General features: G+C 54.6%; 1 protein-coding gene and 1 long non-coding RNA gene across 2 annotated transcripts in view; one reads left to right on the plus strand and one right to left on the minus strand.

Moving 5' to 3' along the window:
- Positions 1-1,463: 1,463 nt before the first annotated feature.
- Positions 1,464-23,579, minus strand: part of FCRL5 (Fc receptor like 5) — a 40,502-nt gene continuing 18,386 nt past the window's right edge. The window contains 11 exon segments of the mRNA XM_086694842.1: positions 1,464-2,587; positions 4,668-4,736; positions 4,947-5,029; positions 5,981-6,008; positions 6,592-6,708; positions 7,139-7,417; positions 10,100-10,378; positions 12,369-12,647; positions 14,638-14,916; positions 15,290-15,568; positions 22,337-22,615. Coding sequence (XP_086550968.1) covers positions 2,433-2,587; positions 4,668-4,736; positions 4,947-5,029; positions 5,981-6,008; positions 6,592-6,708; positions 7,139-7,417; positions 10,100-10,378; positions 12,369-12,647; positions 14,638-14,916; positions 15,290-15,568; positions 22,337-22,615 — 2,126 coding nt within the window. The 3' untranslated portion in view covers positions 1,464-2,432.
- Positions 14,812-16,780, plus strand: LOC147572225 (uncharacterized). Its single transcript, XR_015246460.1, has 2 exons — positions 14,812-14,891; positions 15,637-16,780. It is a non-coding gene; the product is annotated as an uncharacterized LOC147572225 (long non-coding RNA).

The raw sequence follows: 23,579 nt of genomic DNA on the forward strand, positions 1-23,579 counted from the left end.
TGACCGGGCCACAGGGTGCCCGGATATTTGGACGGTGTTCTGGGCGTGTCTGTGAGGGTGTTTCTGGAAGAGGTTAACATCTGGATCGGCTGGAGTGAAGCAGATTGTTCTCCTGAGTGTGGGTGGGCCTCGTCCAATCAGGCGAAGGCCCGGCTAGGCAAAGAGAGCTGAACCTCCTCTGAGTGAGAGGACAACTTCTCTTGCCTGACCCGCTCCGAGTGCGGGCATCAGGCTCCTTCCTGCCTCGGACTCCGACTGAAATGTCGGCTTCTCCGGGCTCTCGAACCCGCTGGCCTTTGGCCTGAAACCATACCAGCTGTGAGTGCTCAGTTTGCCAACTGCCAATCTCGGGACTTGTCAGCCCCCATAGCCCCACGAGCCAGTTCCTGACAGCAAATGAACACCTATGTCTCTGCATCTCCCTCTGGTTCTGTTTCTCTGGAGAAACAACTAGGAAAGCTGAGGCGACAGAGCCCAGCGGGCCGGCCGGCCGCCTGTTCTCCGGGCTGGAACCTGCGGCAGCCCGCCCCAGGCACAGCCTCCGCCTCCAGAGCAGACCCGGGATCCGACTGGGCGGGGGGAAGGAGGAAGGGAACAGATCCCCAGGCCGTGCACGAGGCCCCGGTAAAGATGTATCGTCACCCGCTAACTGGGGAAGCCTGAGGGGGGCTCGGGGAAAATTCCAGGGTTTCCCTAGCTTCTTGTTGGGCCCGTCGTGCTCACCCTTGAGGCCCGCAGCCGGTCAGGGGTGAGGCGGGCCGAAGGAGCATCGGTGCCGACCCCACCGCGGCAGGGTGCTCCCCCAGACCCCACGTTCGACCTCTGTGCGGCCTCCTCCCGGGAGCTCCCGGGCACTGGGGTTTTGTCCCTCGACACTCCAGCTCCAAAGCGGGTCAGAAGGGCAAACGTGTCAGAGGCCACTCCAGGTCCCTCGGCACCCGAAGCCGAGAGCCCCTCTCTGCCCCGCTCCCCCCCGCAAGTCACTTCGTCTGAATTCCCTGCCACGCGAGCCCCAGACCCCGCCAGGGCGCCGCCCCCCCCCCCCACGCGAGCCCCGCCCCTCCAATGCCCGCGGCAGGTGCTCCCATGGTGGGAGCCGACTGTTCCACCAGGAAAGCCTCAGGGAGGAGCGACGGGGAAGGGAAATGTTTTCACTGCAAAATCCCCGGCCCGCCTCCTCCAGGTCTTGCTGGGCTCCCTCCTGAGCCCGTGGTGGCGGGAGGGGTGCCGGCCCGGGCGGCGCCCCTCAACCGACACCCGGGGTCCGACGCGCTCCGGGCTCCACCCTCAATGTTTTAGTTAAAAAAATGAAATCTCAGAAAAGTTAACAGAATGATACAACCGATGCCGTATGCCCTTCTCTGCATTCACCAGTTCGGGTTTTTGCCACGTTTGTGCTCTCTCCGTACACACACACGCACACACAAATGCACACTAAGACAGACACACGCTAACACAGACGCTAACATGCACATGAAAAAATGTTTACTGAATCACTTCAAGGCATTTCAGATATTTTCAAATATTCTTAAAGTAATGCCAGGTTATTGATTCAATAGTATCAGTAATATATAGTTCATATTCAGTTTTCCCTAACTGCCTCCGAAGTTTCTCCTGCGGCGTTTTCTTGACCCAGAACCCGGTCGAGGTTCCCACCTGTCGGGCCTCCTCCGTCCCCCCGATGCTCTGAGGTGCCTCTGTCGGAATGTGCAGGTCTCCTCATGGGGATCAGGGCGAGCCTCCGGACAGGAGCTCTGTGCAGGTGAGACGCGTTCCTGCACCCACACCGGAGGGCTCACGGGAAGGGGATGTGAGCCCACTGGCAGGGGTGTGGGTCCGCATGCAGGGGAGAAGCTCTCCTGCTGTCAGGGGCTGGCCTTAACGTCCCAGGCAGATGGGGGGCATGAAATGCAGCCCCATGGTGTGGAGGTCCACAGCCAGCTGCGCCCGTCCCCACTTGGTAGAGTCCCATGGTGGCCCCACCAGACGGAAGAGCACTGAAGAAAGGAGCTGCAGGGGAGCAGGTGTCCGGGGGAGGGGGCGGGTGTCCAGGGGGAGCAGGTGTCTATGGTGGAGGTCTCTACAGGTGACGGGTGTCCACAGGAAGGGGGCAGGTGGCCTCCTCGAAGTCCAGGAGCAGGCTCCACTAGGAGTGGCTGGCGTGTGCACGGGAGTGGGACCCAGAACAGGGACCGTGGCTGAAGCCCGCTAAGGAAGCCAGGGGACGGGATGGCCCCAGGGGGGAGCAACGCGTCACCAGAGAGACCGCGAGGCGCACGGGCTGTCACTTGGGAAACGGCAGCGTCCCGTAGTCCCGTGCTCCGGTCACACCGAGGGCAGAGGCCAGGGGCAGGGCCTGGACCCGTTCAAGTCACCCCGTGCCGATGTCCTTGCCCCCAGGATGGCTTGGGACGCAGGGCGTGTGTGTGGACTCAGCTTTGAGGAGCCACGTAGGCCGAGGGGCATGCCACCTTCACCTGGGAGTAGATGACAGACGAGCCCGGGGGGTCGGAAGGCCGGTGGCTGGCGGCCTGGCCGTGGGAGGGCAGGTGGGTCCGGAGGAGCCCTAACACGGAGTCCGAGTTCGCTGAGGGAGAAAGAGCACTGCTCAGCCGGGAAAGGAGGCCCAGAGCTCCCCGCGCCCCAGCCCCCATGTCCCCGTCCCACCCTGGCGCCTCTCCCCACCCACGCGGCAGCCGCCCTGTACCGCAGGGGCCCACTCCTGAGCCCTTCGCCTCTGGCCGGGCCCGGCCCCTCCTCGGCCTCACTTCCCACTCTGCTCCCCACGCCGCCCCCCGGGAGCCCGCGAGCAGGAACCTCCCTCTAATCTTGTTAGTGCTTTGAGCGCAGACCCCTGACCGAGCGGGGCGCTGTGCCCCTCTGTGGCCTCGGACGGGTCGCCGCCACTTCTGCCCTGGTGGTCTCGTCCACGGGGTGGGAGCGATAACGTCACCCGCCTCCGGGGTTACTGTGACCTCGCGTGAGCTCACGTGTGTGTGCGTCTGTCATGTGTCGCGTGTTTGCTGTGTGCCAGGTACGGTGCATACGCACACGTGTGCACGTTTATGGCGTATTCACGTTTAGCACTTAAAACTACTTGGCACACAGGGACTTCGGAACACACGTGGATGTGATGTCAGACGTTATTATCACTTGTACATGGTCTTAAGCCGGAACGGAATAGGGCAGTCTGCAAGCAGGCTCTGTCCTTGTGGCTCGGTGTGGCCCTCCAGGCTTCCTGGAGCTGCACGTGACCCTCTAGGCTTCCTGGAGCCACACCGAGGAGCAGAGCTCAGTTGGGGCTGGGACTCTGGAGACAGACCGTTCAGTGATGCACTTGCTTTGCGACTTCGGGCCAGTCGTTTCAGATCCTCTGCCTTAGTTCCCTCGTTTCCAAGATTGAGGTAAGACAGTACTCGCCTCAAAGGGGGTTGTGAGCGTGTGTGACTCCATGTGTTACAGGTGCGCCGTTGAACCAAGAATGGGCACAAACACGGTTCATCTGACTTTATACAAGAGGATCGGAAAACCAGAGAGGGAAGCAGAACGGCTAGAGTCACACAGCACTCTTTACGGAGCACAGCTGGGAGCGAGTTGTCTCCCTGATGCCGGAGGGGTTGGGCTGGGACCGGTCCTGGCAGACCACTCACGAGCGGGCAATGACACAGCCAGACCACCAGCAGTCAGTCACCCTCAAAGCTGCCGTAATGGCATTTCCACATCTGCTCTCTCACCCCTATGAGACAGTGTGGGGGTGCAGAATAATGCCCCCAAGATGTCCATGTCCTGATTCCCGGAACCTGTGAGTGTGTGACCTTACAAAAAGGGACTCTGCAGATGTGATTAAGATTAAGGATCGGGCCGCCTGGGGGGCTCCGTCGGTTAAGCGTCAGACCTCAGCTCAGGTCATGATCTCGAGGTTCATGGGTTCGAGCCCCGCGTCAGGCTCTGTGCTGACAGCTTGGAGCCTGGAGCCTGCTTGGGATTCTGTGTCTCCCTCTCTCTCTGCCCCTCCCCTGCTCATGTTCTCTCTCTCCCTCTCTCTCTCTCTCTCTCAAAATAAATAAACATAAAAAAAAAAAAGATTAAGGGGAAATGATTCTGAATTAATCCAGGTGGGATTTTGAGAACTTTAAATCAGAGAACGTTTCCCAGCTGCACTCAGAGGGAGACCTGACTTGGGACAAAAGGTCAGAGATGTAGCACTTTGAAGACCAGGGAGGGGGTGTCCTTGAGAAGCAGGAAAGGGTCAGGAAATACTTTCACCCCCGGGGCCTCCAGAAAGGAATGCGGCCCAGGGAGATGCTGGTCTGACTTCTCCTCCCCCCCACCCCCCACCCCTCCGGAGCTCGTGGCCATTTGCCACGACAGCAGTAGAAATCGGACAGAGGCAGGACAGGGACGGTAGCCCTGTGTCCCGTGACAGCTGCGAGTGCAGAAGCCCTGATGGCGTAGCCGGTCCTCAGGCCATCCCGCGGCGTCCGTGGTGAATGGCAGAGCGGCACCGCACGGTGGGCTCGGGGACCCCAGCAGGGCAGGCGGGCGCAAGTGAGGGCGACCCTGCGTGAGGGCGGCTCCGCGCCCGGTCTGCCCCAGACCTGCCCGAAGGACGGAGGCGGGGCCGCGCGCGGCCAGCGCCGTCAAAGCCCAGGGTCCCCAGGTCTTACCTGCAGGTTTGCTCCCCTGCGGAATCCTCCGGACTTCCGAGTACACAACTTCTCCTCCTTTAGGATTTACTGGAAAGAGATTGCAGTTTGAGAGACTGCAAGGCTCTTGCCTCTGGTCTGAGTTACTTCCTCCTCCCCCAGCTGGAGTTCGCTCTCTGCAGGGACACGTGTCCCCCGGGCGTCCGCACGGCCCCCCCCCCCCCACCCCGTCCTCTCCTGCCCCACCCCTGCCGGACCAGCCCCGGCTCGCTGCCCAAACAGGGGCACCTTGCTCCTCACCATTGCTGTATACTGGCTGCAGTTCCAGCCAGGCTGGTGCATTGTGGTAGACGGGCTCTCGGACGTCGGAGTCTGCAGGGCTCCTGTGGGACAGAAACAGCCGTGTCTCCCGGGAGCCCCGATGAAGGAGCCAACGTAATAATCGTGCCCCGTTGGCAGGTCTTTGCGCGAGGTGGCTGCCAAGCCCGGAGACACAGACGAACGCGTCCCGGGTGGTGTGCTGCTATGAACGAGTACGTTACAAATCGCAACATGTTCCCGGACGTGGTGGGCACGTGACACCACCAGGCACTGTGCTAATGCTTGTGACAGTATCAGGGCGATTCTATTATCATCCTTCTCTTATCGATGGAGAAAACGGTGGTTCTGAGAGAGAAAGTGACTCGCTCAAGACCGTGTAACTAGACACGGCAAACTAGAACCTGGCTCCAAAGCCTCCCCTCTCAGAGAGATCCGCATCTCAGAGGGATCAGTCATGGTGAGCGCTCAGAGGAACCCGCATGGTCAGGATGCTGCTGCCACGGGCTTGCCCGGAGAGGGTTTTGAGCTGTGGCGTGCCTCCCGAGGTCAGCCGCTGGGATCCAAGACGGCAAAGCTTCTTCACCGGCACCGCGTCTGGCTGGCGGACCGCCTCTCTGGACGGCCAAGTCGCGCGGCTCCATCTCCTCGGCTGTCCCCACGGCAGGCGTGGGTTAGGTTGCTCACATTCAGAGATTTCCAGGCCGGCTGAGCTAAGATTAGCTTCGGGCACGGATGGATCCAGTGTTTACAGCGGTCACGCAGACAGCCAAGGCAACAGTGGTGCAGGGTGCAAGTTAATAAATAAAAAAGAACTGGCCCTTGGCGCATGGAGGCCCAGGTAGCTAAGGTGGCAGTGAGCTGCTACCTGGGAATTGCCTTGACCTACGCCAAGGGAGACCACAGTGTGCAGACGGCACAACCTGTCTGCGTCCTCAGCGGTCACCAGACCCAGGTCAACTTTTATCCCCTGTGGGCATCTCCCGGAGCACACGAGATCATAGCCCGGGTCTTACCTGGAGGGGTCCGAGGTCGGCCTTCCTCCTGCAAAGGAAAGCAGAGCATTTGGAGCCACGCGAGGAGGGGGCCTTGCCCGGGAGCACGGCCGCAGGGAGGGGCAGGCACCAAGAGGCGGACCCTTCTCTGCTAAGCCCGAGGGAGGCGGCAGATGGCATGAAAATCCCTGAGCCTGGCTTCCAGAAGGGCCGAGTTGCAATGTGAAAGGGGCTCCGTAAAGAGCAACGCTCGACAGCTGCAGGGGGAAGCAGACCTGATGGGCTGTGACAACACTGCCTGTTGAGACACTCAGCAAGTCACGAGGCCCCACTGGGTTTCCGTCCCCACTCCTGTTTCTCGGTCTTCCTTCTCTTCCTCCCAATCCTTGGGGGCCTCGCAAGGGTGGAGAGGGGAGTGCACACAAGGGTATGGTGCTGGATAAACTCCTCTCCTCTGGGCATCTTCCACGCACTAGGGCTATTTGGGGAACTCTGTGTTTGTGAAGAGGAATTCCGGGGGAGCAGGAGGGGAAGGGGGGACCGGGATGGTGGTGGGGGCAGCGGCTGAGAGATCAGCACGAGCCTGAGGGGACAGGACGGGGAGGGCAGGGGCTCCCGCAGAGGTGACCCACCTGCTTTCCTTGGGAGCCGGCAATACAACAGCAGGGCCACGACCCCAAAGCCCAGGGTGCTGAACAGCCCCCCGGTGACACCCGTAGCAATGGGGCCACTTCTGCTCCCGGTCAGCCCTGGAGAGGAGAGCCCACGCATGAGCTGGAGGGAGAGGCTCGTAGCCTTGACCTGCCCTGACCCCTGGAGATGGTGCCCGGGCCTGGAGGAGGAGGGGAAGAATCTGGGGAGCCAGGACTCCCGAGGCAGCAGCACAGGAGACAGCTCTTCTCTTTGAGAGGAAGCTCCTGTCTGCGGCTGGGGCAAGGGTGGGGGGCCAGGGTGGACAGAGCCCATCAGTGAGCGCTAAAGTCAACGATCCTCTCGGGCCTCCTGCTCCCACTCAGGTACCAGCACTCCAGAAACGCTTCAGAAAATGACAAGTTAGAGAATTCCCAGCTTTGCGCACCTGCCCCTGAGAACGTCCTGGTCAAACATCAGCAGGGGTACCAGAACATCCTTGGAGCAGGTATTCTGTCCACATCTGTGGCCTGGGAACAGGAAACTTACCTGACATGCTGAGTGGCACCGCCTCGCTGCGCCGGGCCCCCAAGCCGTTGTCGGCCTCGCAAGAGTAGTTTCCAGAATGTTCTGCGGTCAGAGAGAGGTTGAGGGACGCTCCTCCTCCAGAGGGGGCCGAGCTGTTCCCCAGGGGGACGTCCTCGTGATAAAACCGGTACCAGATGGGGGGAGAGCCCCTCTGGGCTTCGCAGCGAAGCTCCACCATGTCTCCCACCTTGGCCTGGGCCCTGGGCGCCCTGAGGGTGAGGGTGGGGTGCGACGCTGGGACTGAGGGAGACAAAAGCCAATAGAAGTTCCTGCTTCTAATGTATCCATAAAGGAGCAGTAATTATAAACAAATGGCAGAAGTCAGATGTTGATCTTGGAAAACAGGCTGAAACTCATACGGCGGACAAAGCTAACAACCTTAATCTACAAATGCACAAAATACCCAATAGAAGAGTGTGAAAGGGTATGAATCACTAAAAACTTTAAATAGCCAATGAACAATTACTTTCATTACTAATTAAAGACGTACAAATAAAAACACCCATCAGATGGGCAAAACTTAAAAGGACAGACGATACTGATAGAGTTATGGAGAAACAGGTGCCTTGAGATGCTCCGGGCAGGAACGCAAATTTGAGACACTTTCTTGCACGGCGATTTGGCCACACCTGCCAAGTTCAAAACGCACATCAACTTTGACCCAACAAATCTACCTCTAAGACTGCTTCCTTTAGGGATACTGACGTCAGATGTGCAAAGGTCTTTGTGCAAGGATTTCTATGCTAGAATTTTTATAATAGCTAAAAACTAGAGGTAGCCTCGTTGGCTGACTAAAGAAACACAAGAGAGAGCCAAGATCTATTTTTTAAACTAAAGCCAAGATGTATGTTTTAAGTGAAAAACGCAAGTTGCATCGTTATGTATAATCTGATGCTGTGAAAAATTTTATACTTTTATATTTATAATACATTTGAATACTTCTAGAAAGACGCCCATGAAACTATTAATAGCAGTTATATCTTGGAAGTACACCGACATAAAAGTGTGTGCCTGCAGGTGGAGACCTTCACTTTTTATGTTCTCCCTGCTGCACCATCGGTTTTCTTACGAAGATTTATGTATCCCTTCAGAATAACGAATCGTTAACAACTCGAAAGTTGTGCTGAAACACGGCCACGAAGGATGAAGGAATGCCACGGTGGAGACGAGGGCAGGCCCACGGAAGCCCGGCTTTCCCATTGCTAGCTGTGTGCAGACTGCCTGCTTCCCACCTCTTGAGTCTCATCTTGCTCTCCTGCAAATTGGGGATAACGGCGGTTTATCTCCAAGATGAAATGGGATCTCGCATGCCCACTACTAAGCACAGGGCCAGGCACATGCAAGGGCTCAGTGAGGATGATGATGATGACAATGACAAGGACAATGATGGCGGTGGTGGTGGTGGTGGTGAGAAATCTCTCCCTTTCCCGCAGTTCTCTGTGATCGGCACCCTTGTCGCAGAGCTAAGACATAACTCACGGAGTCCAGGCAAGGAGTCCCTCGGGTGTGATGGCAGCAGCAGAAACAGCCTGCATCGTGTGAAGGAATCATAGAAACAAAGGCATGAAGGTGAGCAGAACGTCAGGAATACTGAGTGTGGCGGGTACGATGCGCGGTCCGCTGTGTCGTGAAGAGAGAGGGAGTGGCATTTAGCTCACGTTACACGCCTGCGTGTGTAATGCAAGAGTCTCTGAAGTTTCTCCTTTTGAATATCTCCTTCCAGAAAACTTTGAGTCCAAAATACTCCACAGTCACTGTGCACCAAAATCATAGAATTGTAGGGCTGGGGATGACCACAGTGGCCATCTAGTCTGATTTTCCCACTTTGTGGGTGTGGAAATCGAGGTCAACGTAACGGGCAAATATGCTCGGCCAAGGTCACGCGGCTGGTTGCCTCCAGAGCGGAGACCAGAACGCTCACCTCTATGGCCCTTAGCATACCTGTGCTACTCTCCCCCGGGTCCCCCGGAGCAGGAGGTTGGAGGTTGGGTCTGTAGGGCTGTCACAACTGGGTCAGAGCTCACAAGAAGCCGTTTCCCTTTGGATTCAACACTGAATGGCAAGTGGTCGGAGGGCAGCATAGAGAACGGAGGGATTTGGTGGAGAGTGGCTCGTGGCATCCATGCTGTCCTGTTCTAACCTCTCTGTGCTGCTCTCCCGCGGCCCCACTGCTTTAAGATCCACTTTGTAAAAAAAAAAAAAAAAAAAAAGCGGACTCGTTGTGTCTCCTACAAGGCCACGCACAGAGCTAATGTTAATATGGAGTTTTAAATATGGAAGTCTGAGGCGTATTTATATTCCTGGTAATAAAGAAGCATAAGAATAGGGGCACCTGGGTGGCTCAGTCGGTTAGGAGGCCGACTTTGGCTCAGGTCATGATCTCGCGGTCCGTGAATTCGAGCCCCGCGTCGGGCTCTGTGCTGACAGCTCAGAGCCTGGAACCTGTTTCAGATTCTGTGTCTCCCTCTCTCTGACCCTCCCCCGTTCATGCTCTGTCTCTCTCTGTCTCAAAAATAAACGTAAAAAAAAAAAAAGAAGCATAAGAGTAAAGGCTTGAGGGGGGGTTCAAGGAGAGAAAAACCTGGACAAGGAACAGCCAAACCTGTTTCTGGAGCAGAGAGACCCATAGTCTCCCTTTGTAATCTTAACCACAGATCAGAATATAGTCTATGGTGTAAAAACCCTTTGCATTTTTAGTGAGGAGTTTTGATGCCACTGAGGAAGACCGCTTGGGCTGGGTGGGCAGGAAGGTCCAGGTTCTTGTCGGGGAAACCACAGGGAGGATCCTGGATGCACAGAGGGAGGTTGTGGCAGCAGGAAGTACTGGGGGCCCGAGCCGTCTCGGCAGCTGGGGGGAGGACCTCAGCTCCCCTCCAGGGGCTGGTCCTTGCCTGTGCTGCTGCTGGGGCAGGACGAACTCACCGATGACACTGAGTGGCACCACCTCACTGCGCTGAGCTCCCAGGCCATTGTCGGCCTCGCAGGAGTAGTTTCCAGAATGTTCTGTAGTCAGAGACAGGTAGAAAGACGTTCCTCCCCCAGAGGGGGCTGAGCTGCTCTCCAAGGGGACGTCCTCGCGATAAAACCGGTACAGGATGGGGGGAGAGCCCCTCTGGGCCTCGCAATGAAGCTCCACCACGTCCCCCTCCACGGCCTGGGCCCTGGGCGTCCTGATGGTGAGGACGGGGCGGGACGCTGGGACTGAGGGAGGAAAAACAGTTAACCATCAGTTCATGCTGTTTGAACATCTCCCTCCACAGGAAAGACGTTTCAAACCAGAAACTGTTTTCCTCGGTCTTTAGTGACCTTGTGACATTATCAGAGCCCAGTGATGATTTCCTCAGATCTGAGGACACAGTAAGATCCATGTGGTGCCGTATCCAGTTCAGAGGACTGGGATACACAGTCTCCAGTGTGTTTGGGGGCCTGAAGGCAAAGGTTACAGGGACTACCGAGAAGTCAGGAGACAGTTGGGGGAAAGGAGGGACAGGAGACCCGTGACTCACACAGCCAGGGATGTCACGGAGCCTGGGCCGCGTCGGAAACGAGGTCCACAGAGAATGGGTGCTGATCACCTTATTAGCTCATTTTATAGTCATTCACTCATCCAAAATTAATGGAGCACTAAGTAAGTCCCAGGAAGTGCGCTATGTGCTAGGGATTCAAGAGCGAGAAAGACCCCGTCCCAGCCCTCCCGAAGCCTCAATCCAGAGGACGGGATAGGCAGCGATCACGTGAATAGCAGGTGCAGAACGAACACAGCGATGACTGATGCAAAGTGGAGACTAATGTGCTGTGAAATGTGTCATCCCAGGGACCCGGTCTCGCAGGGGCTGGTCAGGGAATGCTTCCTCACAGGGACATCTGAAATCAACCAGGTGAAGAGGAAAATGCAGAGCGTGCCCGGCAGGCAGACAGCATGTGCAAAGGCCCTGAGTTGGAAGAAGGCTGGAGCCCTGGAATTACTGTAACAAGGTGGCAGCAGCAGTGAGAGGCGGTCTGAGGGGTGGCATGCGTAGGAGAGGGAGGCTGGGCTCGAGGAGCCTCGGGGAGGACACTGACCCCCCCTTCACACAGCCTCAGGAAGTCGCTAAGTGTATCTGTACAGGGCTGTGAGGTAATCCGATTGGTCCTGACTCATCACGTTAAATAAATGTCCGGGGAAAGGTCCTAGAGAGAGGGAGACACTGGGAGAGGAGGAGGAGGACACAAAGGGCTAATCGGTGTGCAAAGTGTCGGGAATGCGAGAAAGACAGAACCTAGGGATCAGGTGGAGTCTCACGGAGAGCGGAGGCCTCTCCTCTGGGCCTTAGGCAGCGGACGGAGGGGTCACCGTGTGGGCACCAAGACAAGCGGTATGGCGGTGGAGTCGGGGGCCAGTGTCCGGGAGGGAGCAGACAGGTCGGTGAACTGGGGCTCTGCTGGGGTCTGAGGACAGTGGTGGCCACAGGGGTTGAAGCAGCAAGCAGGGCAGGTTGTTGGAGTGGCGCGTGTACAGGGGGGTGCAGGCTGGCATGGAGCAGGTGACGAGGCGTGGTGTCCAGTCACCAGCGGCTACACATCAGAGCCATGGCCTGATGGCAGGATGGAGGGCAGAGCTGTGGGTGAGATGCTGCCCTGCGGGGAAAGGGGCATCTCGGGGAGGCCAGCCCACGGCGACGGGGCCAGGTGCACACGCTGGGACACGGTGGTCCAGCCCCAGGCAATAGGGGCGGGGACAAAGTCGGGAGAAGCTCTGGCAAGTCTTGTAGCCAGAGCTCCGGGAGGGGGCCGGAGGAGCCAGAGAGAAGTTCAAGGGCCAGTGAGACAGTGAGGCGGCCTTTGTCCTGATGGACAGACAGAGGAAACCCCACCCCGGCCTCTTCTGGGCTGAGACGCGCCCACGTCAAGTGTCCTTTCCTGCCCATCATTGCGGACCAGGATGCGGTCTGTGGTCTGAAAGCCTTTACTTCTACATGAGGGCGCTCCTGGTCACAGTGGCTGCAGGATGGCTTCTGGGGAACACACAGCAAGGGGAAGGTGCAGGTTCCTGGAAATGGAGAGTCCAGACCTCCCAGATGGAGGCTGTGAGGGCAGGGGCCTGCTGTGATGTCATAGCAAACGGCCCTGTGGCACCTCCAGCCTGGGCCCCCGGGGAAGTTGGGGGCACGGTCGGCCCCTGGTTGTGCCGTCGTTGGAAGACTCAACTCACCTGTGACGTTGAGTGACACCGTCTCACTGCGCCGGGCCCCCAGGCCATTGTCGGCCTCACAGGCATATTTTCCAGAATGTTCTGCGGACAGGGGGAGTTTGAAGGATGCTCCTCCTCTGCTGTGGACCCTGCTGCTCCCCAGGGCATTGTCCTCGCGATAAAACCGGTACAGGATGGGGGGAGAGCCCCTCTGGGCCTCGCAGTGAAGCTCCACCACGTCCCCCTCCACGGCCTGGGCCCTGGGCGTCCTGACGGTGAGGACGGGGCGGGACGCTGGGACTGAGGGAGGAAAAACAGTTAACCATCAGTTCATGCTGTTTGAACATCTCCCTCCACAGGAAAGACGTTTCAAACCAGAAACTGTTTTCCTCGGTCTTTAGTGACCTTGTGACATTATCAGAGCCCAGTGATGATTTCCTCAGATCTGAGGACACAGTAAGATCCATGTGGTGCCGTATCCAGTTCAGAGGACTGGGATACACAGTCTCCAGTGTGTTTGGGGGCCTGAAGGCAAAGGTTACAGGGACTACCGAGAAGTCAGGAGACAGTTGGGGGAAAGGAGGGACAGGAGACCCGTGACTCACACAGCCAGGGATGTCACGGAGCCTGGGCCGCGTCGGAAACGAGGTCCACAGAGAATGGGTGCTGATCACCTTATTAGCTCATTTTATAGTCATTCACTCATCCAAAATTAATGGAGCACTAAGTAAGTCCCAGGAAGTGCGCTATGTGCTAGGGATTCAAGAGCGAGAAAGACCCCGTCCCAGCCCTCCCGAAGCCTCAATCCAGAGGACGGGATAGGCAGCGATCACGTGAATAGCAGGTGCAGAACGAACACAGCGATGACTGATGCAAAGTGGAGACTAATGTGCTGTGAAATGTGTCATCCCAGGGACCCGGTCTCGCAGGGGCTGGTCAGGGAATGCTTCCTCACAGGGACATCTGAAATCAACCAGGTGAAGAGGAAAATGCAGAGCGTGCCCGGCAGGCAGACAGCATGTGCAAAGGCCCTGAGTTGGAGGAAGGCTGGAGCCCTGGAATTACTGTAACAAGGTGGCAGCAGCAGTGAGAGGCGGTCTGAGGGGTGGCATGCGTAGGAGAGGGAGGCTGGGCTCGAGGAGCCTCGGGGAGGACACTGACCCCCCCTTCACACAGCCGCAGGAAGTCGCTAAGTGTATCTGTACAGGGCTGTGAGGTAATCCGATTGGTCCTGACTCATCACGTTAAATAAATGTCCGGGGAAAGGTCCTAGAGAGAGGGAGACACTGGGAGAGGAGGAGGAGGACACAAAGGGCTAATCGGTGTGCAAAGTGTCGGGAATGCGAGAAAGACAGAACCTAGGGATCAGGTGGAGTCTCACGGAGAGAGGAGGCCTCTCCTCTGGGCCTTAGGCAGCGGACGGAGGGGTCACCGTGTGGGCACCAAGACAAGCGGTATGGCGGTGGAGTCGGGGGCCAGTGTCCGGGAGGGAGCAGACAGGTCGGTGAACTGGGGCTCTGCTGGGGTCTGAGGACAGTGGTGGCCACAGGGGTTGAAGCAGCAAGCAGGGCAGGTTGTTGGAGTGGCGCGTGTACAGGGGGGTGCAGGCTGGCATGGAGCAGGTGACGAGGCGTGGTGTCCAGTCACCAGCGGCTACACATCAGAGCCATGGCCTGACGGCAGGATGGAGGGCAGAGCTGTGGGTGAGATGTTGCCCTGCGGGGAAAGGGGCATCTCGGGGAGGCCAGCCCGTGGCGACGGGGCCAGGTGCACACGCTGGGACACGGTGGTCCAGCCCCAGGCAATAGGGGCGGGGACAAAGTCGGGAGAAGCTCTGGTAAGTCTTGTAGCCAGAGCTCCGGGAGGGGGCCGGAGGAGCCAGAGAGAAGTTCAAGGGCCAGTGAGACAGTGAGGCGGCCTTTGTCCTGATGGACAGACAGAGGAAACCCCACCCCGGCCTCTTCTGGGCTGAGACGCGCCCACGTCAAGTGTCCTTTCCTGCCCATCATTGCAGACCAGGATGCGGTCTGTGGTCTGAAAGCCTTTACTTCTACATGAGGGCGTTCCTGGTCACAGTGGCTGCAGGATGGCTTCTGGGGAACACACAGCAAGGGGAAGGTGCAGGTTCCTGGAAATGGAGAGTCCAGACCTCCCAGATGGAGGCTGTGAGGGCAGGGGCCTGCTGTGATGTCATAGCAAACGGCCCTGTGGCACCTCCAGCCTGGGCCCCCGGGGAAGTTGGGGGCACGGTCGGCCCCTGGTTGTGTCGTCGTTGGAAGACTCAACTCACCTGTGACGTTGAGTGACACCGTCTCACTGCGCCGGGCCCCCAGGCCATTGTCGGCCTCACAGGCATATTTTCCAGAATGTTCTGCGGACAGCGGGAGTCTGAAGGACGCTCCTCCTCTGCTGTGGACCCTGCTGCTCCCCAGGGCGTTGTCCTCGCGATAAAACCGGTACAGGATGGGGGGAGAGCCCCTCTGGGCCTCGCAGTGAAGCTCCACCACGTCCCCCTCCACGGCCTGGGCCCTGGGCGTCCTGACGGTGAGGACGGGGTGGGACGCTGGGACTGAGGGAGGAAAAACAGTTAACCATCAGTTCATGCTGTTTGAACATCTCCCTCCACAGGAAAGATGTTTCAAACCAGAAACTGTTTTCCTCGGTCTTTAGTGACCTTGTGACATTATCAGAGCCCAGTGATGATTTCCTCAGATCTGAGGACACAGTAAGATCCATGTGGTGCCGTATCCAGTTCAGAGGACTGGGATACACAGTCTCCAGTGTGTTTGGGGGCCTGAAGGCAAAGGTTACAGGGACTGCCGAGAAGTCAGGAGACAGTTGGGGGAAAGGAGGGACAGGAGACCCGTGACTCACACAGCCAGGGACGTCACGGAGCCTGGGCCACGTCGGAAACGAGGCCCAAGTTGGAAGACTCAACTCACCTTTGATGTCGAGTGACACCGTCTCACTGCGCCAAGCCCCCAGGCCATTGTCGGCCTCACAGGCATATTTTCCAGAATGTTCTGCGGACAGGGGGAGTTTGAAGGACGCTCCTCCTCTGTTGTAGACCCTGCTGCTCCCCAGGGCGTTGTCCTCGTGATAAAACCGGTACAGGATGGGGGGAGAGCCCTTCCAGGCCCTACAGTAAAGCTCCACCACGTCCCCCTCCACGATCTGGGATCTGGGCCTCCTGATGGCGAGGATGGGGCGGGACACTGGGACTGAGGGAAGAAAAGTAAGTTGGTTGACATCTGTATCTTTTCAGATTTCTTGTATTTTCATTTTTCAGACATGACCTCTGCACTGTATTGATGACGTTTTCTAGATCTTTCCCTGTACCAGAACACTCATGCATATCAACACATCAATAGACACATAAAAGCATACAGGCACGTACACGCACAGGACCACAACATACGCACTGGTCTGTGCCTGGATTTTTCCTTCAGGAACGCACCATGAGCATCTTTCCACGTCATTGCTTGAAGATCTGTCTCATTTGCTTTTAGAGATCCAACTTATTGTGGTATGATTCACACGCCACAAAATGCAACTCTCTGAAATCTACAATTTGCTAACTTGGGATAAACATTGCTCGATTACTTTAATAACCGCAAAGCATTCCAGTGCATGGATTCACCACAGTACACTGAAGCAGTTCCCCACGAGCAGGTGTTTATGTCCCAGCTCTCCTACGATGTGACGTCCCACAGTCCTGCATACACGTCACGGTACATTTGCACATGAGCTTCTGAGCATGAATTCTTAGAAGTGGACTTTTCTCGGGTGAGGAATATGAACATTTCAAGTAACCATATATTATGCTAGATTGTTCTTCAAAAACTTTGGACCCTTTTCCCTTTGCATTAATGGAGGTAAGAGCTCCTGCTCCCACACTGTCATGAGTGATAGTCACAGAAATGCAGAGGCTCATTTTTATTATTTCTTGTCTCTTCCTAATCCTAAATTCTACAGTTATTCTTTTAATGATTATGTATTTTTGAGAGAGAGAGAAAGAGAGAGAGCAAGAGCAGGGGAGGGGCAGAGAAAGAGGGAGACATAGAATCGGAAGCAGGCTCCAGGCTCTGAGCTGTTGGCATAGAGCCCGATGGGGAGGCTTGAACTCACAAGCCGTGAGATCATGACCTGAGCCGAAGTCAGATGCTCAACCGACCGAGCCACCCAGGCGCCCCTACAGTTATTCTATCTGAACAACTCCCCCGTGTATCCTATGTGACTCTTCTGTCTACTTGCTGATTTTTCATGGGCTGCTGGTGAACTATAATCCATGAATGAGAAGTTACTGCCTGCAAAGTATTCAGATATTGCTTACAAAATGGAAAATTTGACAGCTGTCATTAATTTTTCAAAATGTATCAAGTCAATTCTTTTTTGTGCTCCCCTATGAAATAACAGTAGTAATCGTGAGAAAATTCTTGTTCTCTTATTTCTTTTTCCCCATCTGGCCAACTAGCTTTTCTTTGTTATGTATATATTTTTTACACCTTTGGCACTCTCTGTGACCATAACTCTCACAGTTGATTAGGCTTGTTTTCATAACTGATTCAGTGGTTTTCACCCTATGTGTACAATATTCTTTTTTTTTTTTTTTTAATTTTTTTTTTCAACGTTTATTTATTTTTGGGACAGAGAGAGACAGAGCATGAACGGGGGAGGGGCAGAGAGAGAGGAAGACACAGAATCGGAAACAGGCTCCAGGCTCTGAGCCATCAGCCCAGAGCCCGACGCGGGGCTCGAACTCACGGACCGCGAGATCGTGACCTGGCTGAAGTCGGACGCTTAACCGACTGCGCCACCCAGGCGCCCCAACAATATTCTTAACTAAGGACGTGTAAAAAAAAAAAATAGAGATTCTGAGACCACATCTGAGAGATTCTGAATGTAATGGGTCCAGAGAGATGATTAGTAATGAGCCTGTTTTCAGAGCTCCCAGACTCTAGCCTGCAGCCAAGGCAGGGCTCTGCTGGTCGCTGGTCCAAAGAGATCCAGCTTGCACTTCTTATAGCTAACTCCTTTTGAGCCCTTTGTATCGATTCATATTTTGGCTGGCTGGATTTTGTCATCATATAACTTGTTCGAGAAGGTTTAATGGATACTAAGTTCCCTGGGTCCCTGCATGTTTGAGCATGTCTTTTGGATTTGGTATAAAATTCTCCATTCTTTTTCCTCCTTTGAAAGTGCAAATCTGCGGAGAAAGAGGATCTCTTTTGCACTGCTGGTGGGAATGCAAGCTGGTGCAGCCACTCTGGAAAACAGTATGGAGGTTCCTCATAAAACTAAAAATAGAACTACCCTATGACCCAGCAATTGCACTACTAGGCATTTATCTACGGATACAGGTGTGCTGTTTCAAAGGGACGCATGCACCCCCATGTTTATAGCAGCCCTACTGACAATAGTCAAAGGATGGAAAGAGCCCAAATGTTCATGGATGGGTGAATGGATAAAGGAGATGTGGAGTATTACTCGGCAATCAAAAAGAATGAAATCTTGCCATTTGCAACGACGTGGATGGAACTGGGGGGTATTATGCTAAGTGAAATTAGTCAGAGAAAGGCAAAAATCGTATGACTTCATTCATATGAGGACTTTAAGAGACAAAACAGAGGAACATAAGGGAAGGGAAACAAAAATAATATAAAAACAGGGAGGGGGACAAAACAGAAGAGACTCATAAATATGGAGAACAAACTGAGGGTTACTGGAGGGGATATGGGAGGAGGGATGGGCTAAATGGGTAAGGAGCACTAAGGAATCTACTCCTGAAATCATTGTTGCACTACATGCTAATTTGGATGTAAATTAAAAAAGAAAGAAAGAAAGAAAGAAAGAAAGAAAGAAAGAAAGAAAGAAAGAAAGAACGAGCAAATCTGGACATGACTCCTCTCTCCCAGCACTGGTTTCTGTGCAAAGTCTAAGACCAATCTACTAATCTTTCTTTCTGAGATGACCAATTTCATTTATTTTTGCCGTGATCACATGTGCACGCACACCCACACACAATGCATGTGCACACAACAAACACATGCACACACATGTGCATATATAACCTCGAAATTCAGTAACCTTATCAGAGTATGTTTTTTTTTAAATTTTAAATGTTTATTTATTTTTAAGACACACACACACACACACACACACACACACACACACACACACACACAGTGGGGAGGGGCAGAGAGGGAGACACAGAAGCCGAAACAGGCTCCAGGCTCCGAGCTGTCAGCACAGAGCCCAACGCAGGGCTTGAACTCATGAACCGTGAGATCGTGACCTGAGCCGAAGTCAGACGCTCAACCGACTGAACCACCCAGGCCTTTCGAGCTACATATTCAATTTTCTTCACTTTGGGAAAATTTTTTATTACATCTTGGACTTTTGTTTTTTGTCTTCAGTTTGGTTTCCTATCTTAGGGACATTCCACACGGGGTCTTCACTGGTCTCCATATTTCGAACACTTTGTTGCTTTCGTTTTTCTTTTTCTACTTTGCATTCTGTCAGGTTTTCTCAAACCAATTCTCCCTTTGATTAACGGTTTTCAGAAGGATACAACCTGTTCTTAAGGCTTCGAACTTGGATTTCATTTCTAAGAGAGCTTTGTGGGGGTTTTTTGGCTTTTCTTCCGAGCTCTGCTAATTTATAAAATATCTTCTGTTTTCTTATCATCTCTCCTTTAACCTGTTTGTTCCTTTTTGCAGTTTTTTTTTTTTCTGGAGTCCGTATTGTCTTTAATTGTATTGAGAATAGTTAGAAGAATTTGTGGGGTTTTTTTGTTTCCTATGGCAATTCTTTTTAAAAGTATTATGAATTACGTGTCCCTTCTTCCCCTTTTATAGTTTCAAATGCATCAATGCAAAACTCCCATATTCTGCTTCTTTTTGCTTGTAACTAATCCTTCAATGGATGGAGGTATATTCAGAGTCTTGTATCTGCTTGAGAATGCTGTGTGTGTGTGTGTGTGTGTGTGTGTGTGTGTGTGTGTGTTTCGTTGACCCAGGGCTGGTGATAGGTTCCAAATGGGTATATCTTATCAGAACACCTTCCCGCAAACTCTCTTTGTCATTTCTTTGGGGCACAGTCCCTCAAAAAAGTACATAGTTTTGTCAGAGTATCTGCCTGGCTCACAGTGAAGCTTCCCAGCTCACAGACAGTTGTCTGCGAATCTAGGGCTCATGAACTTCTGCCCACGTGCAGGAGTGGATGCAAAGATCAGTGTTCTCTTCCTCATCTTGCCTCAAAGGCTTTTTGTTCATCGTTTTATGAATGCCGACTGAGGACCCGCACCGTGCCAGGTGCCAAGTAGGCACAGGGATGTGGCGGAGACCCAGAGTGACGAGGCTCTGTTCTCATGAAGCTTACAATGTGGTTTTGAGGGAGGCAGGCAAGAAACAGGAGATAAAGAAGTTTGAGGCATTGCTAAGTTTGAGAAGAAAATAAAACGTGGTAATGGGATGGACGGCGCCTTAGGGCTGGGGCCTTTCCTAGGTAGGTTACGTTCCAGCTTCGGAGCCTGGGTCTCACAACACTTAAATTTCTTAACTAATCTCTTGACCCCACAATTTACGTTGGGGGAATGTCTGCCTTTGGTCATTCCTGATTTCTGTGACCTGAGACAGAGGTTGTCCAGGAGGAAGAGAGCCTTCAGATCTGTCGGTTCAAAGATAAGACAACTCCACCCGGACTCATGTGTTCCTAAGATCAGCACGTTGCCAGTTTACATACTCACCAGCTGCTGCCTCCAGCCGCTATCGTGCTCCGACTCCTGCCCCCTTCCATGGCCCCGGCGGTGCCTCCCCTCGCGCCGCCGGGAGCGACGGTGAAGCCGTCGGTGGCGCTTTCTCCCGGGGGGCCCGGCAAACGGGCCCAGCTCGGCAGCACGCCCCGCTCTGCCCCCGCTGTCTTCTCTGGGGCTCGGAGGGACGCTAATCACCGTCTTGCCTAACTTCCAGCATACGGTGGAAACAGTAAGACAAAGGCAGTTTACACGTTTTGCCCGAATTACGAACCACATTTTCATAGCCAGAGCCAGAATTCAGGTTTTCTGACTTATACTTAGATCGGACGACCCAAGTGTTTTCAGGTACGCTGGCTCTTTCTAGGAAACCCCAGAGTCCCTGCCGTGCACACGGGTCCCTAAAACAAGTATTTTCTGAACCGTAGTTCGTGCTGTGCTGTGTCGTCTCCACACTTTTGTTGGGCTGGAGGTGGGCAGTGCATGGCCTACGGCCCCCCGGGGCCTGGCTGCCCGCCCGGTCCTACCGCTGCCTTGGCTCGAGCCATCCGGCCCTGGAGGCCGGGCAGAGGCTGAGATACACGGCAAGGAGTCGTAGCCAGAAGCCGAGCAGTTGATGCCGGCGTGGCAGAGGTCACGAGGTGGAGAGAAGGGAAGGCGCTGAGGAGCAGCAGGGGTGACGGTGGGGACACAGGAAAATAGCTGGTGGCCTGCGAGCAGAGTGAGCTTTGAGCTCGTCACAGGCCAGTATCACCTGCTCTGGAGAAATAAGTGATTTTCTGAGAGATCTCCCAGCTCTTCCTTGTGCCTGCAAGTGTTCTCTTGTTTTTCTCGCTCCCTGGACGTCCACGAAACAACCCTCCCCTCTGGGGACACCCGGTCTCAGTTTCCTCATGACGTAGAATGGTCTGGTGAACCCCGCTCATGGTTTTTCCATCATCCTTCTATTTCTCATAAAAACAGATAAACCAACAGGGGCGCCTGGGTGGCTCAGAGGGTTGAGCATCTGACTTCGGCTCAGGTCATGATCTCACGGTTACGTGGGTTCGAGCCCCGCCTCGGGGTCTGTGCTGACAGCTTGGGGCCTGGAGCCTGCATCCGATTCTGTGTCTCCTTGTCTCTGCTCCTCCCCCACTCACCCTCTGTCTCTCTCTCTCTCTTTCAAAAATAAATAACATTAAAAAAAATTAAAAACAAAAAAAACGGCCAAACCCACAAACAACTGGGCTTTCACTCCCTAAGAAGCAAAGATCCAAGTGTAAACACAAGCAACTTCACTCCAAACGTGATGCCACCTATTTGGGTGGTTACGTGGGTCACCACGAGCTGTATGCCTCTGATTTGTGTGCTTTTCTGAACGTATGGCATATTTCAACAACAACTTAAAAAATGTGATACGATAAAATGAAACTTATTTTCACGGATTCAGGCAAAAGATCACGGAAACTCCAGAAAACCCTCCCTCCTTCCCTCGTCGACCCTGCCGTGAGTGCTTCAACGGCTTGGGAACTCTGGACCGGTTGAGGGCTTGCCGCCTACTTGGCTGCGTGACCCTGCTTGCAGCCAAGTGCACGCGTGAGCGTTAGTGCTTCTGGGCACTGGGTTAAGAAAGAGTCTCCCGGGACGGGATCTACAGAACATGCGAAAACCTCGGAGGGAATGCATTCCTCTGGTAAAAGCTGGGGATGGGGCGCCTGGGTGGCGCAGTTGGTTAAGCATCCGACTTCAGCTCAGGTCACGATCTCACGGTCCGTGAGTTCGAGCCCCGCGTCGGGCTCTGGGCTGATGGCTCAGAGCCTGGAGCCTGCTTCCGATTCTGTGTCTCCCTCTCTCTCTGCCCCTCCCCCGTTCATGCTCTGTCTCTCTCTGTCCCCAAAAAAAAAAAAAAAAAAAAAAAAAAAAAGCTGGGGAGTCCCTTGAGCTATCCAGGGGTCAGGCTGAGCCAGGGCTGGGAGGGCTAAGGCCCACAGCTGGCTGCCAGGGGCGCCAGGTTGGGGAGGTGGAGACTGCGAGATCCATGCAGACTTCTGAAAGGAAAGAACCACGTGAGAGGCAAGGACTGAGTCAGCGCCCCCGGGGTTCAGCCACAAAACGCCGCCATGCAAAAGCAGAAGACGCAAAGGAGAAGGGAGTCTGGGTGTGACGGCTGCCTCGCCACTTGTCGCATCGGGCCTCAGTTTCCTCTTAACATGGTGGCAAACCAGAGATGAGTGGCTGACAAGAATGCAGGGCTTACCTTTGACAGAGAGGCTCTTGGCCTCACTGCGCTGGGGCCCGAAGCCATTGTCAGCGGTACAGAAGTAGTTCCCAGAGTCCTGCACCGTCACGGTGACACGGAGGGACACTCCTCCTGCAGACAGGACCGACCTGCTCCCCAGGCTGATATTCTCGTGATAAAACTTGTACAGGATGCGAGGCGAACCTCTCTCGGCTTTACAGGAAAGTGTCACTGTATGTCCTTCAGGAACCGAGGCCCCACGGGGGCTGAGGGTGAGGACAGGACGAGACACGGGGACTGAGGGAAAGAATCATCAGTCAGTGGGTGCTGGGCCTCCTCCCTGCACATTTCCGGTGCTGGCCGGGCTTCAGCCCCTGCCTTCCACGCGACCCCTTCTCCCCATCCGCCCCCCTTGAGGTGACCCCACTCCTGTTTTCCGGTGCAAATGACGCTCTTGTGGAGGAAGTCCCTTCTTTTACCCCTCCCTGCTCCGTCCTGTGACCCTGGAAGAGCTGCCCCCACCTGCCCACCCCAGAAGAATCCTCCTCCTTCTCCACCTGCCTCTGTCCCACATACAGATTCTCTGGCTCCGTCGGCTTCTTCCAAACTCCATGTAGACGTATTTAATCCTCTCCACATTAGAAAATCAGCAAAGCATGGGGCGCTCGGGTGACTCGGTTGGTTAAGCGCCCAACTCTTTGTTTCGGCTCAGGTCATGATCTCATGGTTCATGGGTTCGAGGCCCATGCTGGGCTCCGTGCTGATGAAGCCTGCTTGGGATCCTCTCTCTCTGCCTCTCCCCTGCTTGCTCTCTTTCTTGCTCTCAAAATAAATAAACTTCAAAAAATTAAAAAAATCAACCACAGAAAAGCTTCCGCATTTGTGTACTCTTCCCCGTCATCCCTTTCTCCTGTGGACGGATTTCTGAGAGAAGGGGCCTACATTTCCTGTCTCCATTTCTTTGCCTCACACTCCTGTTTTGGTCTGTGAAAACCTGCTTTTTTTGCCTTATCGCCACCAATCTATAACGTTGATCTTCCGCGTTTGCGATTATAATGAGAATATAGCGCTGTCACATGTGCATCTACTGTACGGGTGTCTGTCGTGTATAATTTGTAAACACATGCATGCAAGCACTAATTATCAAACAAGCCAATGGGGCAGGGGCTATTACTGCCCCTATTTTACAGAAGAGGAAACTGAAGCCCAAAGCAGTCAACCGCACAGCTGGTAAGCGAGGCAGCGGTCACACCCAGACTCC

This window comes from Puma concolor, chromosome E4, assembly GCF_028749965.1.
Source record: "Puma concolor isolate L17-30 chromosome E4, mPumCon1.1.hap2, whole genome shotgun sequence".
Taxonomy (NCBI): domain Eukaryota; kingdom Metazoa; phylum Chordata; class Mammalia; order Carnivora; family Felidae; genus Puma; species Puma concolor.